Raw genomic sequence first — 21,266 nt, 5'->3', positions numbered from 1 at the left:
GCATAAGAAAATGTAAACAAAAGCTAGTGTTCTGAACTCTACTTTCTCCTTGAAGAAAATGAAGGTAAGGTCCAAAAATTCTGTGTTAATACATAAAAACTCCTTAGGCAAGTATATATATATATACATACTTCAAAAAATGTATTACTGACTAAACCAGAAGCGTGTATACAGCAAACATGCTTATGGTCAGACCGGAACCGTTGGGTACTCAGGCCATTCTAAGTACAGGCTGCAGTGCATAAAATTAATAAAACATGTGCAGTCTGGTTACTAACATCACTGCATCTTGGTAATGCACACTTTGCTAGACTACTGTTTACATATGAAGCTTATGCAATAATCTTCTATACTTTATAAATTGTGACTATTTTTTGAAGGAGGAAAGAAGGAGAAAAGGAGAAGATGACAGTTGAATTAGTCTGAAATTTTAGTATATCCTGCTCTGTCTACACATTGGCCAGAAGATTTCAAGATTAGAGTCAGAGTTTCAAATTAGAAATTAATTGCTTTGTGGATGGATTGATTTAGGCTGAGAACAAAATGAATACAGATTTTACACAAATTTTGCTGTGTTTGGGAACATTTTAATTTTAGCAAATGAGAGACAAAAATTTTCAAGAGTAATCAGGTATGAATTTAATCCATGGTTTAGTACTTGGAACAGACTGAACTGCCACAAGCAACTACTTAATGTCTAATTATTATTAATTCAACAGAAGGAAGAGGTTTTTTCCTCCTTCCAATTAGTTAAAAAATTCACATTAATCACTGTACTGAAATATAAAACCTGTATTTGCCTGTCAACAAAGAGGGCTTCCTGACATTTAAAATGTACTAAAGTAATCGAAGAATCCTGAAGAGTATATCTAATTATAATGGATAATTAGAATAAGGAAAAGAAAAATGAGTGAATACTGAGATGATTTTCAATAAGCACAAACTTAGACATATGGATGTTTGATACATATTTACAGGTACACTTAAAAACCTGCCATTAATATTTTCTATCAAAATAATTACTGCCTTTTACTTGTCAGGCATAATGAAGGAGAATGACAGGCACTGTAACTCTTTCCAAGTCATGAGAAAAAAGATATTGTAATGCCAGAAACACCTACAGATAAAACAACTTGTGACAGAACTTACTTTCTGCTGTCTGCAGTATTATCTCATCAAGCTCTTTTTCAAGTTTTTCGTAAGTATCTAGTCTTGCTTGAAACTCAGAATTCTGTGTTTGAAGCTCAATAATGCGAGTTTCACTAGAAGATTGAAGACTATAAAATTCCTTTGTAAGCACCTGTGAGAATGAATAATGAAAAGATCAGAGATTCAGCATTACAGTGATTTTTTAAAGAGGCAAAATGTAATACATGTAAAATGTGTACCAGTATGATATCAAATATCTGATGTAAGTTTTGCACAGTGAAGATTAAAATACTTTAAAAAGCAGTTATTCTTTCAATAATATTTTCTTGCAAAGACTAAACTCTCAGATCTTATCAGCTGAGGCCTTGGTAATTCTAAGGAGGCTGTCTGAAAAAGCCACAAGAATTTTAAAGGAAACTTAGCAAAAGCCAGGTAACAACTAAAAAAATTCACACACAGCAGTCAAAATAGTGTAAATGCAATCATTTTTGTGCTTTAACTGGATTCTGATTTCAGTCATCAATTTATGAAGATTCCTTTGCAGAATACAAATATAAAAATTTGCCATTAAAGCTATACCAGTCTTATTACTTATTAATGAAAGGTAATATGCTATCAACATTCAAGATGTATGTAAATACTTAATCCACTAAGCTTAAATTAAAAACTCTCATATTCAAAATTAAAAGCTATGAAGGCCTGTATAATAATTTAAGTTTGATAAAGTGCTTGATAATAGGAAACAACATTGACCAAATAAATACACACCAAACTGGAATAAGAAAGTCCTTGGTATGGAAAGCAGCAATCTACATACTTTGCAGAAAAAATCCCACCAAAACAGGTAAAGTAATAACCAAGCGGTACTGCCATGAAATTTCATACTAACTTCCTAAGTAAAAATCACAAACATTCAGAATGACAAGTGAATATAGATTTGGAGATACAGAAATATATGCACAGTGTGCAGAGCAGTAATACTAGAGTCACTGTCGAAACCATGAAAGAATTCACAATGCTTAGAGAAACAAGCCACTTGAATATAAAAAGTTCAGTCTAGTGTCACAGAAGAAATAAATGTGTACATTAAAACTGGGCAACATAAAAACCATCTGTTTTCTAGTTTGGCAAGAGAAAGTACTCTATGCCCTAAATAAAAGCAAGAGTTAGTCCAGAAAGTTATAGCTGAGCCACAAGATACCAGTGCCTACACTATCAATAAAGACTAATGTCCTGTAATGGTAGGGAAAAAGCCTTAGTACATTAATGCTATATGTAAGAAATAAAATTAAAAAAACCCAAGAATTCAGTCAAAAGGAACAAAAATAAAAGTTTCAGACATCAAATATTTAAATTCTGCAAGAATATTTCTTAATGAAAGAGCACTTAAGTGCATATTTCTTAATGAAAGAATTTAAAAGTGTCTCTCTAAAGAGAAAAAACAAGTGCCAAAAGTGTCAGTAGAATTGAATGCCAAATATTTGAGTTATTGTCAGATCAAAAAATTTCCACAAAGAAAATGAAAATATAACTCAAATGAACTCCATTCTCCAAGTTTAGACATGTCTGTGTAATTAAAAATCTGTTTAGCAACCTCTAAGTTTAGCAAAACTGGCACTCCCACTGCTTGTGACCACAACTAACCTCATCAGCCAGGATCTGAATGTCCCAATACGGACAAAACAAGAAATTACAGTCTATCTGAAGCTCTCAAATTCTGTTTCCACTCTATAGCTCCTTTTCATAAACAACTTAGCCAGGTTCAGAACTAGAAATGTAGGGAACTGAAGACTGGCATCCTTCCCCCAAAAAACAAAGGCTGCTATACATATCACTTTCTTCTGTCCTGTCCAGTTTGTATCCTGACATTCGTTTGAAACATATACTACCAATCTCATTTAATCTCATAAATAGGACTCTGCCATATGTTTTTGGGACTAACTTTGGACAGGTGAAGAAATTTTATTTTAAAGTAAGTGCTCTCTGTGGAATACGCACATTTCCAAGATTAAAATAAGTGAACAGGATATGATATGTATGTTTTAAAGATGACAAATTCTAAGCTTGTAGAGATAAAGAGGCCCAAGTGGTTAAAGCCCACATAAACAGCTGCATTGGCTGCAGTGCCCAAGCTGTGTCCCTCAGCCAAGGAAATTGTATTTAATAAAGCACAAAAGTGCTGCACAGCAGTAAGGAGTGAGAGGAAAAAAGTGAGAGTGCCATGATGCTGACACTGAGGCGAGAGAAGGAGGGAAGGAGGTGCTCCAGCTGCCACAGCAGAGATCCCCTCTGCAGCCCATGATGAAGCAGGTTCCCAGCCTGCAAACCATGAAAGACCACACCAAAGCAGATGTCCACACTGCAGCCCATAGGGGACCCCATGCTGGAGCAGAAGGGCATCCCCAGAAGGTACTGCAGCCTGTGGAGAGCTCAAATAGGAGGGAGAGTTTCTCCTGAAAGAAGCAGCAGGACACAGAGGATCCACAGGAGCAGGATAAAAAAATGCGAGGAGGAAACACCATCTGAGAGTAGCTGTCATGGACAGACTTGAACCCCTATTTCCCATTCCTCCCTGCACTGCACTAGAAGGGCGAGGTACAAGAGTCAGAAATGAAGGAGGGAAGTTAAATAAAAGAGAACAGGGTGGGGAACAGAACAGGGTTTACTTTTTCTCTCTGTTTGTCATCATCCAATCCATGTCAATGGGTATTAAGTGAAATTAGTTTTCCCCAGGTCAAATCAGTTTTGCCCAGGATGGTAATTGGCAAGTGACAACCCTACCTTTATATCAACCCATACTCTTCACAAGCTTATCTACCCCACCCCCATCCTCTTCAGGAGGAGGAATGAGTGACTGGGTGGGTGTCTAGCACCCCACCAAGGTAACCTATCATGCTAAGACTAGCAAGGTTAGGTCTTTTCAATGCTGTATACACCACGCTCACCTTGACTTTTTTAGCTGTGAAAAATTTGTTCCAGAATGGTATATCAATAACAAGTATTTCATTATGTAACAATGCTATTATAGATCCTAGCTGCAAATAATGATACTGAACTCACTGCACTTTTTTTGGTGAAACTGCCTTCTCTCCCTATAATTCTCACACAGACTAACATAAGCAGATAAATAAACCCCACATGAATGAGGTACTGTCTTTAACATCTTTCCATGAGCGATTGTTTTGCTTTTTCCTCTCCCTGTAGTGGTGTGTTCCATTAAGCTGATCAAAGCTTTGTCATTTGACCTTGCTTCTGTGTCATTTGACCACAGTTTGGTGGAGATACTAATTCAGCCATGCCATGTTGTTACTTTTTCTCCAAGCTTTTCCACTTTACACTCAAATTGAAAACAACTATGTAATGCCCTGTGAAGTGTCTCTTTATATAACATACCTCCAGCTTTCTCTGGTATTTCTCACATTCCATTTGGCACTGTGAAAGATTCTTAGCTGTTTCTTGTTGCATGAGTTGAACATGTTCAGTTTCAAAGGACTTTAACTTACTTTGGTGAAGAAGCTCAGCAACTTTGCTTTCTGTGCCAAGTTGCATTTGTCTATACCTAAAAGAAAAATCAAAAAATAAGTTTTGACGATTCAAAAATAAGCGAAGTTGGAATATATCCTAGTTCTGCTCATCACAGGTATAAATTTCAAAAACTAACACAGTATTTTGAAGACCTTAGTAAGTATTAGTATGTAACTACTGTAACCTGTATTTGAAACAGCACTAGGAAAATTCAATATTATAAAGACAATATGACATGGTAGGTGGAAAACTCTGTCAATGGCTTTTCTGAATATGTTCTTAATGCAGAATCAAATGACAATGACTTGAAGCATACCTTATTTTCCTTATTCTTAAGGAGTTAGATCAATGTGAATCTCCTTCTTGGTACACAAATATATGCATTGAAGTCTTTTCACTGGAGAGACATTAACAAAATTTTGTCCTCCCTCTTCACCACCATGTGTTACATGTGGTAGGGAGAAGTGGCATTAGACAGCAGTGATATCAGTGGTGCACCCTTTGAGATATCATGGGTATCAGCAACACTGCTTTTTCCATACCCGAAGATAGAAAAGTCAGACCACAATGGTGTAATTATTTCCACAATCAGTCAGAATCACAGATCCTTTTCAAAAAGCAGAAATGAAGAATAATTTTATAGAAAATCGCGATAAGGTATTTATAAGGACAAATAATATTCCACTTAGAAGCGGACTTCATCTGTTTTATTCATTCATTCTACTTAACAGGCAATCTCAAAAATGAGGTGTAAAAAAATTTGCTGACAGAATACTCTAATATTAGATAGATGAAAATTTAGATGATGTGAAAACAGGAGAAAATCTAATGAATCTTCGCATTAAATAACATATAAAATTCAAAAGAGATATATGCAAAGTAAATCAGTAAGGTTTTAAAAATGCTCCTTAAAATATACATAAAATGATGAACACCTAGCTGACTGTCTTCATTCATAAGTGAGATCATGGGATTTATTATAGTTGACAAAACCATTAAAACTTTGGTTCAGTTTTAAATAATAGTAAAAACAAACATTTTAGAAATTGCTGTGGAAAAAATAAATAATACAGAACTCACTGTGTCACTCTGCAATTCCATATTGTTGCTTGAATTACTGAATGCTGACAACCATTCTAGTACCTCACCTCACAAGGAACAGAAGTGTCAGAGCATCAGAGAAGGTTAGGACATGCAGCATTACCTCTGACATGCAGCAACATCACGCACTCCAACAATTGCACTGTGTGGAACAAATCACCAAAGCAAACTAGGACTCTACAGCTTGGAAAAGAGATGGTATAAGGAAAAGGAAGAAATAAGGGGCCTGTCACATCATGAGAATGGAGAATGGAGATAGGAATCAACTGTATTTTCCAATAGATGAATAAGAAGTCATCTAATGATGCAGAATGAGAATATGAATTGCTCTTCATGCATGAAAGCTGTGGAATTCTTTACCATAAGATGCTGTGGATGCTAAAAACTAACACTTATTTGAGAGAATACTGAACTACTTGCAGCAGAGAAATCCTTTGGGAACCATTAAATGCAAGATGGTACTTCTCACACTGAAGCCTCTTCACAACAAATTGCAGGATTGCCAGATAAACCTTTACTCTACCCCAGCATGGCTGTTGTGCTAGCTGTCATCTATCAAACAACAGTTGCAACACAATTCCACCCTATTTAGAACCTAATCTTTAGGTGGGATGGAGAGCATTTAACAAAAACAAGGGGATTACTTCAAATATTTTCCCTGAGGATTTCAGATGGAATGTTTCTAAGGCACAAAGAGGGAGCAATTTTCACTGGAATTAATTTGAACAGAACAAACAGGTGTCATTATGATGATCCTGATAATCACTCTGTAGACATCCATCTATGTATAAATAGTCCAATGCATGAATAAGATTGTTTCCTCACTGCATGAGCAGAGCTTGGAAGTTTTGCATACTGAGCTCATCTAAAGTTTTTCTTTTAAAAACAATTTTGTTTTAAAAACAAACTTTTTTTTTTTTTTTTAATACCATGACATTTGCTCTCAGAGTTATGGCACTCAAGCTGCTAAATGCCACTTACCTATCAACTACTTCAGTCATTTTTGTTTAGGGATGCTTTTCATGTGCTGATACTTTCATCACTGTTTCCTGACTGTATGTTCCTGTTTTCATTTTACCACACAAAAATAATTTCAGCAGTCTTGAATACTCCACACTTTGCACATCAGTGGCTGCAGACATGTCACTAAATCTGTTCTGGTATACACATTGTTTATAATCCTGGGAAGAATGCTTTGGTCCAAAATTAGTTAAGTCTTAATGAAGATATATGTCATTCAGCCAACAGTGCAATGAAACACACAAATTTAATTTAATTATTAGTTATATTTATTGACTTCCAACAACAAATTCACGCCTTCCACCTCAACACAAAACAAATAGCAATGCCGTCCTGTACACAGTCTCAGACCTTCAACCACTCTGAGCTTCAATGACCTGCACTGTACTGAGCTGGCACACTGGAAATATGCACGAACAGAGGCAATCCATACTTCTCTGTACCTATTTTCTATACTTGGTGGAGAAGTCTGTAGTTCTCTGACGATTCTACTCAATCAACTGGGTGCCTTCAGAGCATGCTTCTCTACCCAATTATGAGCAGTAACTTCAGACAGAAATTTTATCCTTTGTTTTGGAAATTTGAAGTAGCTTACATGAGTGTGATCTGTTTTGCACTGGCAAGGTGCAATGACAGGTCAGTTTTCTTTTAACCTTACTACACTGTTGATCTCACTAGTAACTCCTTCACCACAGCACCATTCAGAATTTCTTTGTCATATTTGCTTTTACTTGGCCAGATAGTATCTCTGCTTTCTTGGCTACTATGTCAGCTCAAGTGTGTGTGCATGTGTGTATAGAGTCATGTAACAATGTGCTGAAATACATTCCTTTATCTGCCTAGATGGTCTCTGAGGGAAAACAAAAAGAAAAAAACCAAAAAAAACCAAAACCACCCTATGCTTTAATACTACTATTATGGAAAAAACCCAAACAGTGGAATGTGGTTCTGCAGGATTTTTCTCCGTCGAGAAATTTTAGCAAACTTGATATAATGGAAGAGTAGAGTTTTTAGTCTCACAGAAGAATGAGGGTTGGGAATCAAAGAGAAATAACAGATTGAGCCAATGAAAAAAATCCCACATGTAAGAACCATCTAGAATGAGGTCTCAATTCCTTTATGTCTCTCTGCCATTAGGCTGACCTGTCAATGATGCCTGAAGTTTGCTAATGCAGGGATATAATTGTTACCAAAAAAATTATTTCTAGACTAAAGGAGAAAAGGGAATACTCAGAGAGGGACTTGAACTGTCTTTTGTAAGGTTTGAAAGGTTTTTTAATCACAGGAGCTTGTTTTTCAAGTAGTGGATATATAATAATATAACGCGTCAAAATATGCATACCAGAGAGCAAACAGAAAGATTTAATGGTAAAATCATGTAGTCTGGATAGTGAAGAAAATATGGCAACCAAGTTTTTTTGAATGGAGGAACTATAAACTGCCCACCTACAAAACCTGAGATGTACATCAGTACTCCTTAAAAAGGTAACTGAACAATGAAGTACATTAGAAGACAATAAATTTGTAAAATTACCCTTTCAAGAAATGACAAATCCTAATATAAAACTTGTTAATAAGAAAGAATGCCAAGCAAGTAAATTATACAAAATGAAAATCTACTTTTATAATTTTGTAAACCAGATTATACCAACCCTAGAGCTTTGTGGGATATATTTTAGAATTATTTTCAAGTTTAAAAATGGAAAAAACCCCCTGTAAGTTGTGAAATCACCCTGAGTCCACAGTTGGGTCGATTCCAGATCTAAGATCTTTAAAGCAATTAGATTATACTCTCATATTTGTACAAATGTCTGTGCTTTGGTTCAGTGCCAAATTTGCAAAGAAACCTAAAGACATTTCTTCCCTAACCTGTCCTCTTGCAAACCTCCCACTTCCAGCCCCAACATGTCCCCTAGTGTTCCTGACCTTCTCCCTCCCTGTCCCAGCACCAGCCCAGACGTCTCTTGAATTCCAATTCTATTTTCATTCTTTATTCCCAGGACATCTGTTTTTCTTCTTATCTATGTTCATAGCCTCTTCAGCCTCCATTCCTATCTTATAGTCCTACTCTCTGCATTCTGGACTTCTCTGTACTTGTCTATCACCCTTGTAGTTTGGCATCCTTCCTCAAATCCTACCCATCCACAGCTCTTGCAATTTGAGGTTCAAATCCCAGTTTAACTTTCTCACCTTCTGCAATTGAATCTGCCTGCTAAGGCCTCCTCACTTCCAAAGAGCCCCAACCTAGGTATAAAAGTACACAAATGAATTTTCCTTACTCTCCTTTGTGCCAACTGGAGTCACAGAAGGAGTAACAGTGGTCTAGATAGACCTCAATTAAATTCAGTCTGTCACAGACTGCACAAATCCTGTCCATACATGCAGCAAACTGCCAGACTCCAGTTCAATCATGGTACTCAAAGGATCTTGTTTCCATTGTCTCTCTTTTGCATGCTTGGTACTAAAAACTGGTTGCTTTATTTCTGAACAATCACAAATTTCCCAAGATTTGTTCACATGCTACTCACTAAATAACTAAAAATGTAAGAACACAGATCTTTAGTTTTCAAATGCTTTCATTGTTCAGCTTTTGCAGCACTCCAATTAAGTCTGATTAGTCATGTATCTGGCTGATTTCACAAAATGAAAGTCTGTTTCAATATTTACTGAAAAATGGGTAAGAAATCTGTAATTCATTTAAAAATAGATATTTTATGAAGTTTTTATACAAACTTTATAGTTTGCACTTTCAGTTTTTTGTAGTATTTATAACTTCATTCATGTCTATCAAATACACTAAACTATTTCTAATCTGGTGAAAATAACAATGCACTTTGTGACAACAAATTTAAATACTTCCAATAACAACAAAAACTCTGAGTATAATGATTAAACACAAGATGAAGCATGTTATTTACAAACTGTCTCAGCAATGAAAAATTTGTTTGTTGAAATAATTTTCACTTAAAATTAGTTTTTTCCCAAACAACATGGTGAGACTTTTTTTCAGCACAATATTCCTGGTTCAGGTTGTAATAAAAAAAAAATCCAGAAATACATAGCTTAGACACTAAAGGGTAAACTTGATTTAACATTCAAGTTCTTACCAGATGTTACATTTGCTTCGTATCAAGTAATTAAACGTACAGTACTTTTGCATGTGGTTCAGTAAAATCTGAGAAAGCTTAGAAGCTTTGTTTAAAGCTGCTTGCTTCAAAGCAGATTTTTGTGTTTTGCAGCATCCTAAGCTACTATTTTGTATTGCCCTCTGATCCTCATTCTGTCAAAAAAAATTTCCCCATACTATTTTGCAGTTTATAGGAAGTGCTAGTTCCAAACATCCACACTCAGCAAGAGAAACAGTTGGTTTGCACTCCTTGTAGCTTTGGGACACCTAAATCTAAAATCAGTTATGCAAATAACTGATAAATAGGAGTTCTTCAGAATATAGGATCCATATACCCTTTCTACCCTAACTTGACTAATGTCTAGTGTACTCTAGACTACAAGAAGGAACAACATGAAAGCCTTAAATGTATCTGGTGAATCATGCTGACTGACAGGGACAGAAATCCATCTTCGTTTCTTTGTCTTTGGACTATGCAATTGCGCTTCCTTTTATTTCACTCTGACTCTGTGAAATGTAAGATTCTCCCCTGCACCAAGACACAGCTTCAAGACTACTGGGCAGAGACTGCTTCTGCCAAGCCTGAGCTTGGGAGTCATACTTCAGTCACGAGAATTTCCTAATAAAACTTCACTAGGGAGTTTTCTCTCAATCTTGGAGCTCTGATGGGCATCAAATACAGCCTTTCACTTACTTAAAGTGCATTCTTTATTTTGGGCAACTGTAAAAAACAGAAGAGCAACTCCTGTCATGTCTTTCTTACAAAAAATGAAGCAGGGTGCAATTGCTACTCTGCAACAGCACAGTGCTGCCAATGCATACTTAGCTTCCTTCCTTACCTAGTGTGTTATTACTTGGTTTAAGTAATCAGCATATTTATTGACTCTTTTGTTATTTGTTTCAATGAAATAAACGCAAAAGATGTTCAAACAACCTAACTGAACTTTAACAGTATACAGACATTTATTAAGGATGTGACAGCATCCTTAACAAAAAGAAATGGCCTGAAGAAATGAGTGAGTATATAATAAAGGATGTGATATAATTTCACTGTTTCTTCCTCAAAACCTGGTTTTTAGATACATAAATAGGAAAATATACATACATAAATAGGAGAACAGAGTCACCTCAGTAATTTTTAGGAATCTTATGGTAGTTGCTTTTCTCTTTGCCTATACAAACTAGTCAAGATGCATAACCTTGTGTTCTCGTTTATGTTTCTGGTGCTAAAAAATACAGAAGCATGAAACACATGGCTGGTCTGAGAATACCTACTAGATAGGTATTTCAGGAGATGTAGGTACAGAGATATCTAGTTCAGGAATCCAAAAATGGAAATTGCCACCTCACAAGATCCCTTAAATGAAGCTTCAAAATAGCCCAAAGATGAAGCCCAAAGAAAGATTAGAGATTCATCTTTTTCAAACAGGAAGGTTATGAAATCAGTTCTCTGAAGCCTAGTGAAGAGATACCAAAGGAAAGAGTTTCATAAAAGTCCCCTAAGTTCAGGACAACAATCCAAAAGGGAAACATAGCCAAGCTAAAGGGGGCAGACATCAGCACTTCAAACCACAGTAAGTCAGAAGCTGAAGATTTCTATTGTTTCTGGCACAGCCTCAATACACTGCACAAAAGTTATCTTTTGTATCTGTGAGCACTAGCACATAAAATGGCAAAAGTCATGAATCTTGGAAGTATGGGAAACATGCTGAACTGAGGTGGACCATACATCTGGACGAGCAGCAGAATGAGCATGATTAAATTTCTCAGTGCCTAATCAGCATCTTTGCTCAAACAAATAAATACTTCATTAAAAAAACCCATCACTTTGAAGTGACAGATTGAAAAGGATCCCTGCAATGCAATATGTTTTTGTCTATGGTACATATTTTAATCCAACAGCAAAGAACCCAAAGTACATTTATTAATATCTCATTAAATCTTTAGTCATATTTTCTATGTATACTTTTCTCTATTTGATTTCTCATGGCATCCCAAACCATTAACTTTATTAAACCAGTATTTACATTTTCATTTCTTGGTTTACTTCATTCCTTTCAAAAAATGCCATGCTAACAAAGCTGAATTTTGTACTAAATCAACAAAAAGTCAAGGAATAGTACAGAGACTTATCCCCCAATAATGTATATTGATTAATGATGAAATAATTACTTGGAATTGTAACTGTGAGAGGTTTTGATATGAGAAATATAAAACAGATCTGAATGAAGAAAAGGCCAGCAAGTTTCTTGATATTTAACATTAAGAAATGAAAGCATCAACTTTTAATATTTCTCTACACTAAGTTCCAAGTTTGTAGCACGCATTTGGAATTGCCTGACGTGATAATTTTTTTCTGCCATTCATAATAATTTTTTCAAGATACTGTACAATTTTGATAATGATTCCACAATTTACCTCCTTAAACAAAGTATTAGCTTTTCCATGGATTCTACTACTTTACTATTATAGTACTTGTGTTTCTGGAAAAGTATTGTAATAAATTGCTATTGCAGCAGATAAACCAGATTTGAACAGATCTGATATTGGAAGCTACAGAAATTGTTCATTACATTATCATTATTGCACTACAAACATTGTTTTTCGGTGCTCAAGAAAATTAAGAGATTGGAGTCAAGAGTTACAGAAAGACTTTGAGTCTGTTGTCTGAATTCTTTTTTCCTCTTGGATAAAACATATGAAAATTTGTCTCTTTAAACTCTTCCCTCCCACTAGCCAGAGAGGCTACATTTAATCAAATATACAGTTAAAGCAATATAAATACTTTCTGGTGTTTCTTGTGATTCCACATAGAGTGATGATTATTTGCTAGCCTAAACAGCATTCATTATTTGTGGATGTATAGGTTCCTGTTCTTCTGATTAAACAGAAAATTCACTAAGATAATTTTAGAGGTATATATGTATTTAACAAAAGATAATTACTGTATGATGTTTAATTCCAATAATGCAAAGAGGGAAAAAGTCAGTGTGAAGACTGACAGAACAGCAGTTATATAAATGACAAGAGCAGTAACTAAATGTCTCTCTCCTTTTAAGAACTAAAATATAAAGGGCATTACAACTACCAACTACAAGAAGAAGTAAAATGTGTAAAATGCCATATACCTCCTTAAAACAATCAGAAATAAACATACAAATATTTAAGTTTTTAATTTTGTAAATGTAACTTTTATGAAATCAATAATACAAAAACTAAAATTCTGTTTTACACAGTGATAAAAAATGGATAATCAGCAAGGAAAAAATAAGAAAAGGAAGCATTATCACTGCAGATTCCTGGAAAAGGACACGGAGAGAAATGAGAAGGTAGGGACAAATCTTTTGAGGTAGGGCTAACTGGCAGACCAGCAGACAAAGCTGGTAACTGCTCTGCTACCAGAGAGACTGTTTATTCCCCCTCCATTTTCCCCACTGAGAGCCAAGCAGAATAGGTCAGAAGGTTAGGGTTCAAACTGCCATAATTTAGCAAAGGATTGGTATGTCCTTTATATCACATATAACAGGTTTGATTTCCTGATAAGCAGAGTTCAAGGTACAGGCATACCTTGTTATCTTTCAAGGACATGTTCCTAAAAGTGCTACAGTTAGCAGTGAGGGACAGCAAACTACCTTTTCCCCTAATAATTAATGTAATGGATGGTCTTGGTGTTTGTAATCACTTATGAGAGGTCAGCATATTGCTGTGTAATATTCCATTTATTCTTCAATGAAATTATGCCTTAAAAATAAGATCTCAATAATACAAATACAAACCAATTATTAAATAATTGAGGTTGGATGGGATTTCAGGCGGTATCCAGTCCAACATCCTATTCAGAGTCAGGTCATCTATGAAATCAGACCAGATTTTTCAAAGCTTTAGCCACTTGGTTTTTGAAAACTCAAGGATGGAGACTGCTCACAGGAATGCTGTTAGTGAAAAAGATTTTCTTTAGACCAAGTCAAAATCTTCCGTTTCAACTGACACTCTCTCATCCCTCTTCCATGCTCTGGCTGTGAAGGGCCTGGCTCCATCTCTCAGTGACCAGTCCAGAGGCACTGGGGATACTGCTATCAGGAGCCTCAGAGATCAGGCTGAATAAACCCCCCAGCCCCTCTTCCTGGGGCAAGTGCTCCAGCCCTGACCATTCTGGTGACTCTCCTCTACATTCACTCCAGCTTATCACTATGTTGCTTGTATTGGATATCCTGAAACTGAACTTTTCTTGATGTCTTGACTATTCTCCTGATAATACAGCCCAGAATTTTTTAAGAGTACACTGTTGGCTAATACTGAGCTTGCTGTTTACAAAAAACATTTGTTCCCTTCAAAGACAAGAAGGATGATCCCACACAAGATAATCTGCATTTCCTTATTAGCAAATGAATGCTACATAAAAACTATTAATATATTACTATTCACATACCATAGACTGCTATAAATGCACTTCCAGCAGTTGTTTTAAACTAAGTATGATACTAGAAAAATATATGGCTTTCCATCTGTTTTTCAGAACTTAAAGGAACTTCCATTAAGCTGCCTGCAGGCCATCAGGCATGCTTCAGTGCAACTGGGCAGCTCAGGGGAGCTTTTGTTAGAAGAGCAAAGGATGGAAAGACATGGTAATGGCAACAGCAGAGATGGTCATCAAAGGATACTAAAATGACTGACAGACAAGCAGTGGGTAGGGGAGCACAACTGGATCTGTCTTCTTTCAAATCTAAGATATGTAAAATGCCCTTTCCCAAGCAGTGACAGCTAATTGGAACCACATTACAATTAACAGGAAAACAAAGACAGTGTGAAGACCTCTCTTCATAAGCATGATTTAAAAACAAAAAAAATGTTCATCTACTGCATTTCAGCTCTAGAGACAACTATCAAATAACAAAGTGTTACTGGCTGGTTTATTATAAGTCCTAAAGTGTAGATATTTCTGTGTGTCATTTTCCAAAAATGAAACATATATTGTTTCTAAAAATTATTTTCCTAAACTGTGCAAGTCTTTCAAATCAAACAAAGAGTATTTGTAGGAACAGTAAACACACAGAGACAATGGTATCAATAGCACAAGAGAATATGGAAGACACTTTTACAGACCAAAACAAAAGGAAGGAGCTACAGTCACCGTATTCATGCTTATAAAAGCTTGGAGTGGTAAATGAAGCCTGAACAGATACATCACCAAACTGCTTATGACACAAATGAAACAATCTCATTTCTCTTCATCTGCAAACATGAAAAAGGTCAAGTGAATCTAAGCTTTCTATAAAGCAGGCTATCCCAATAAATTCTTCAGTTATCAAATTATCCAATATTACCTGCTGAGGCATGTGAGAAATGAAAATACCTAAAAAATGCAGTAACTACTGTGAAAAATAATCAGTTAACTCCAAGCTGTCTCCATTCTTGAGCATATTTGCTTTCACAACATACTTTTCTGTATTTTATCTGTCATCTGACAAGTTTAACAAAATTTTTATACAAAGACCCAACTTTGCCTTTACAACTTAAGTTACTAATTTGAGAAGAGCAGTATTGTGAAAAGCAGTTGAAAATAAAGAAAACAAAATCCAGGACTGAAAAGAAGAAGAGGAAGTCAGGATTCATGAACTATTGGGATACTACAGGTTTTGCAATACAAGTTTCATGCATGCATTCTAAAAACAGTCTTAGATGTGATAGAACCATCACTTTTCTCCTGAGGCACAAAAGCAAAAAACACTGACATTAATTTATTTTAGTGTATATCATTCTCAGACTAATCAAATTTTCTGTTTCTCTGCTTCCTCTGATTATGCCTAGTTCTCTTCCTTCTTCCTACATATCTTTGTCCTAATTTTTCTATTTTCCTCCCAATTGATCTGTTGTCTCTCACCATTTCAACAATTCCTTCTTCAGCTGTACTATCACAATCCTTGCAATAACCACACCTAAGAAGTGTAGTTTTCCTCTTTCTTGTAGAGGACTTGAAAACAAATGTTTGCTCTTTTGGATCTTTTCCCCTAATGGGACTTGTGGACAAAGACACTCCAGATTTCCAAGTATTTCCTGTCCCAGCTGAGTAGCATGTCAAAGTCAGCATCTTTTTATTGTGGAAGAAAGAGAAAACTCGTACTGCTCTGTGTGTCCAGTGCTTTTACCATTTCATCCCTGTCATTATCCATTCTTTCTAGGAGCCCTAGAATGTGGCTCATCTATCATGCAACTAAGGAAGCAACTGCAGATGCAATTCTTGTACTCAATAAAGAGCAAATGGTAAGTTTCTTCTGAAACTTATCTCATATTGTTAACATTAATTCCTTAGATAAAGGAGCCCATTCACTGAACAGTACATTAAAATATGGCTTTAACCCTTCGTATTCTTATGGTTTACAAGACTTCCACTGAACGGGGACCTAAATACTGATAGAAAAATTTAATTTCCTTTTAAAATTGGAAGAATAAACTGTTGAACTTCAGTCTGGCCATGCTATTTACCAGTTCTGTATGAATATTTAGGTCATGACTGAAAAACAGTCTAGTTACCACTGCACTTCAGTTAACCTTATTTTCTGTGATCTGCAATACTTTTGCTTTGTTTATTACAAGAAGGTTTCAGTAGGTGGAGGTGTTTAATATTTTTCTGAAGTAATTTAAATTCTATTCCACTCTGAGCTCCATTCTTAGCATTCCATTCTTCTGCTGTTAAAGTCTGAACCAGGTTAGAACCAGACTTTAGGCTTAATCTGAAACCCCTTAATAGGGTAATACCTCAATTTGCCTTAATTCAAAATGGAGTCAGTCTGTCAGAAAACAAGAAAATCTGCACACTGTCAGCTGATCTTGGAGGTGCAGTGCTTATATGTACATGACACTAAAGCATGCTTGTCTTAGCAGTACTAATGGGATACACAGTCTAATACTTTGACTACTGTTATATAAGTGGGCTGGAGTCTGGCCCATATTTTCACTTCTTTCCAATATCAGAATTCCTGGTAATCATAAACAGACATTCAAAGGCAATCAATAAACAGTGTACACTGCAAATGTGCATATAGAAATCATACTTTAAAGAACAGTTACAGGTAAATTGATTTAGGACATCCAGAGAGTGAGTTACTCATACATATTCCCCAAAAAACACCAGGAGTACGGGTTAGGAATCTTCAATAAAAACTGCAGAATTACTATCGTGAAAGCAACATAAAGCATAAGGGTTTCAGGAGTTAAAGCTTGTGATTTGCAGTGCAAATCTCAGGGGTGAACTTGTGCTGGGAACCATCACAGTGACACAGGCTCTACTACATTATGATTACAAGTATTAGAGCTTTTTCATCCAGTGAAAAAGCTCTTGAGGCATTGAGGTTCCCTAGGATCACTCTGCCACATGCTAAAAAGTATTTAAACGTTTGAAGTCTATTAATATCAAATGAAAGCACGTGCAGAACTTCCCTGCAGAAGGATACACAGAAAAAAATTCTTGCTGCCTGACAGAGTTAAAGGGCCAAACACTTCAAACTGCAATCTGTAATGAAGTAATAGCCACATTACCTCAAAAAAATGTCAGTGACCTAAGCATAAAGTCAAAGATCTGACTGACATATACACACTGAAAAACACTTCCTCATATCAGATATCCAGTGACTATGCTGAGTAGGAAAACTGATAATTCAGCAGTACTCCTGAGAGGGAGAACACTACTAAGAACTTTATTAGCTATATTTCCATTTATTGAATCTCCATTGTTACAGGATGCTGGGGATTTACTGCACAGATGATTATGGTTGGCAAAAGCAACATAGGAAAAACATTCTGCAGCTTTCCCAGCTAGAAAGTTAAAAAAACCTTCTCAAAATCATCTCTGATTTGCTAGAATTTGAAGAGAAAGAATTACACTTAATTCCTGTTGATGTCTAATCTTGTGTTATCTCCAAGTTATTTGAAAATAGGTCTTAAATAATGACTTTTCACTTCAGTTATTTTTCAGCTGGGAACAAACCATCCTGCTGATGGCAGGTACTGATTTACTCAACACTCCTATCACATGATGAATTTGATCAGTTATTCCTAAGTGAGGAGATCTCATTTTGCCTATTTTTAGCAAATGATACAAGAATAGTGTCACCCCATCATTATTCATATAATGATTCTGAGTTTACAGGCAGAGGACAGAATACGTTTTCTTCTTCTTAAGTTCCAGGGATATGGAAGTGTAAACTGTCCTCCAGAGTGAAGCTTAAGCCTTACATCAGCAGATTGCTGGAATTAAGTCCTTAGATGAGGTAAAAGGTCTGTGTCATGGGAATGAAGTTTTTGGAAGTTAAGATCAAAACCACTTTTACTCAAAATAGGACCTCCACCCAAGCTTCCTGTTTTTGTCAAGGAGATCACAAGCTCTTTCAAATGAGAGTCTTTCTGGAAGTTTTAATACTAGCTTTTCTGGTGGATGTTCTGGACCTTGCATGAAATGTTCCTCTTTGAAGCAGAGTAAACAAAAAACATTAGTGTCAAATTTGAGAATTACCATCAGTGAGAAAGTGGAGGTGACACCTTGGAGAAGTGAAGATAAAGCAGAAATCACAGTATAGTTCTGGACCTTGTGCTCTATTCTCTGCTTCATGTTGAAAAAGGCTAAATATGATAATGTAGGACTGTGGATTCTAGGTGACATGCATGAATATTGATAAAAATGGGACTTGTCATTAGACTTGAGTGTATTAATGTTCAGATGTGGAGACAAATACCTAAGGGATACTAAAAAGATGCTACTTCTAGATGAATAATGTTAAGATTGAAATGCAACTGGCCACAGCAGGTTTTCTAACAGATGTCTGGGCTTTCAACAATGAAGGGCATTTTCCAAGGCTGCACTCAATACGTAAGATAAGAAGAACAGTAAATTAGTCTTCACTGGGCTTTGTGATCAAGTCAATAATGGTGTATGTGCAGACTAGTATAAGCTAGATCAGATTCATGCAAAAATAAAATAAACTGTATACATAGTCTTAGATATAGCCAAAAGTAACCAGAGAGATCAGCTTGTTTGACCAACACAATGAAAATTACTTGCCTCAACTATTGTTTGAATTCAATTATATTGGTAAGAGTAAAGACTATCTGCTTTGAGAGAAACAGTATTTTAGATACATGTCAAATTCTCACCAGGGATTATTCTAATGGCCTGTGGCTTAAACTGCTTAAACAGTTTTCTTTGAACTTCCAAGGGATATTCTCCCTTTCAGAATAATAAAGTATCAAGCTAATTCAACTCTGCCTGTAACACCAACACTGGGAAGACCCAGAATATTTAGCATTTTATCTCATTTTTAAATTGCTTCTTCGAAATAGAAGAAAATGGTTTTTATGCATCTCTGTTCCCTAGACACAGAATGTAACACAACTCAACAGAACTTGCCTGTTGATTATATAAAATATAATCTCTTTCTGAAAGCAAATGAAGTATTGGTTATTTGCCACTTACCATGACACACATCATTATGAATTAATGAAGGAATAAAACTTTTTACAACTGCAGCTATCCTTCCCACCTACTGTAGCTTTTTTTTCTTTTTTTTTTGGTCAGTGACAGGAAGCATCTTTTCTGAGTTTCCTTGCTGGACTGTAAACAATCACTTGTAGGTTTGTGAAGTTAATGACTTTGACAGAATTCAGCAGTTATTACTTCTATGCCACCTTAGGGGTTTCAAAAAATTCAGAACAATTATTTTTCTTATTTAGGCAAAGTCATATGCATTTTTAGCATTGTAGGAAGCAAAACTGTCACAAGCACAATAGTGTGTGTCAAGACTTTAAGCCCATTAAGTGCTACATTGTTGTATCTGTGTCATTACCACTCTTGTGTTTCTAGAATTGTGGCATCATTATAAAGAATGCTATATAATTTGGTACTTCTGGTTTTTTGATACTTTTCTGTTACTTTCCAAATTTCCATTTACTCTATTATATTCTTGCTAAACATGACAACCAATCTCTCATGTGAATTATTCTCTGTAGCACATGGAATGAATTTAAAGACTCTGGCTGATCATGTGAACATTAAAATAGGACAAATATGTCGCTTTGGCACAGTGAAGTCAGATACAGGCCACAAAAGTTTGGATTATGCACAGACAACTCCCCTCTTCACCATTCATTGGTATGCTATCATTTACACACACTCTACAACATAAAATACAAACAATAAAAAAATTCTGCAAATATATTTACTTAAAATGAGAAACACAATAATTAGGCACATGTGAAAGTATTAAAGGCAGAGAACAAAACTATTTTGTTCATTCAGATATTGCAGATTTACTGAATTAGAGCATAATCCTTGACAGTTTGTACAACCAACATCTACACTGCAAGTACCTTTAACTCCAGTTTAGTTTAAGGCATCTTAAATTAATTTTTTTTTTACTTTGGCCTAAGATAACTACCGTGCGAGTGTTTTCCTAAAACACTACATTTCTCAGCTGTAACAGCATCTGTCATTCTTGGCGGGGAAGCAAGCTCTTATATGAATGTGAGCAATGTTTTTCTGCTTCTTTAGAAATGCAGGGTATGTTCAACAACTGTACTATGGATCTATAGGAATCTAAAGCATGTGTTTAAAGTAATTCAATGCGTCTCTCAGATCATGATCAAATACAGCATGCAATACAATTAATAAAATAAACAGCAGACTGAAGTACTTGTACTCTTACGAAGACATAAAATAAGACCATAAACTTTGTGGATAGGAAAGTAATTAAAATATATACTAGAAGGAGAATTATAACTTGCATATTCACTTTTTTTTTTTTTTTTTTTTTTTGTATTTAAGAAAGCGTAGTCTATTGCCACTGCAAAAACTTTGGTATTATTCTCCTATGAATTTCCATTTCTCTAGCTCTAGTGGCATTTACAGTTCTTATTCTGCATTTCTCACTGATTTCAAATTAGTTTACGCAGCTTCAAAAAACAAGAAATGCACAGCTTGGGACTGTTCAAAAGAATACTAAACAGCAAAATAAAGTTAAAAAAAAGAAAAAAAGGAGAAGAGAGACCATTTGACATTGAAAAGACTCAAGAAGAGAAAAGAAACCTTTCTACAGTACTATTTAAAATATGCTTCTTCCACTCTTTGTGTTTGACAGGTTTGCTAAGGAGTTTCAGTAGCAAAATTTTCTATGTGTACCAAATAGACTGTGTTTAAAAGTATCTTTTTTCAAGTTTTTTTCAAATATTTTTATTTCTGTAAGTATTATTACTTCTCAAGATATTATCATTATTAGCATGCAATTTGTGAAATTGTAATTTGAACAAAATATGCAAAAAGAAGAGGTCTTGAGAACAATTCATTGGTAAGGATAGA

The 21,266-nt window shown here is 35.4% G+C and overlaps 1 protein-coding gene across 5 annotated transcripts in view; it reads right to left on the bottom strand.

Moving 5' to 3' along the window:
* PIBF1 (progesterone immunomodulatory binding factor 1) overlaps positions 1 to 21,266 on the bottom strand; it is a 104,973-nt gene that overhangs the window by 37,881 nt on the left and 45,826 nt on the right. For all 5 annotated transcript variants that reach the window (XM_041471232.1, XM_041471233.1, XM_041471231.1 and 2 more), the window contains 2 exons: positions 4,543 to 4,708; positions 1,150 to 1,300 (listed from right to left, as the gene is read on the bottom strand). In XM_041471232.1, coding sequence (XP_041327166.1) covers positions 1,150 to 1,300; positions 4,543 to 4,708 — 317 coding nt within the window. The remainder of the gene's footprint in view (positions 1 to 1,149; positions 1,301 to 4,542; positions 4,709 to 21,266) is intronic.

This window comes from Pyrgilauda ruficollis, unplaced genomic scaffold, assembly GCF_017590135.1.
Source record: "Pyrgilauda ruficollis isolate IOZ18807 unplaced genomic scaffold, ASM1759013v1 scaffold26, whole genome shotgun sequence".
NCBI lineage: Eukaryota > Metazoa > Chordata > Aves > Passeriformes > Passeridae > Pyrgilauda > Pyrgilauda ruficollis.
This window is presented reverse-complemented; position numbering and strand designations above follow the sequence as displayed.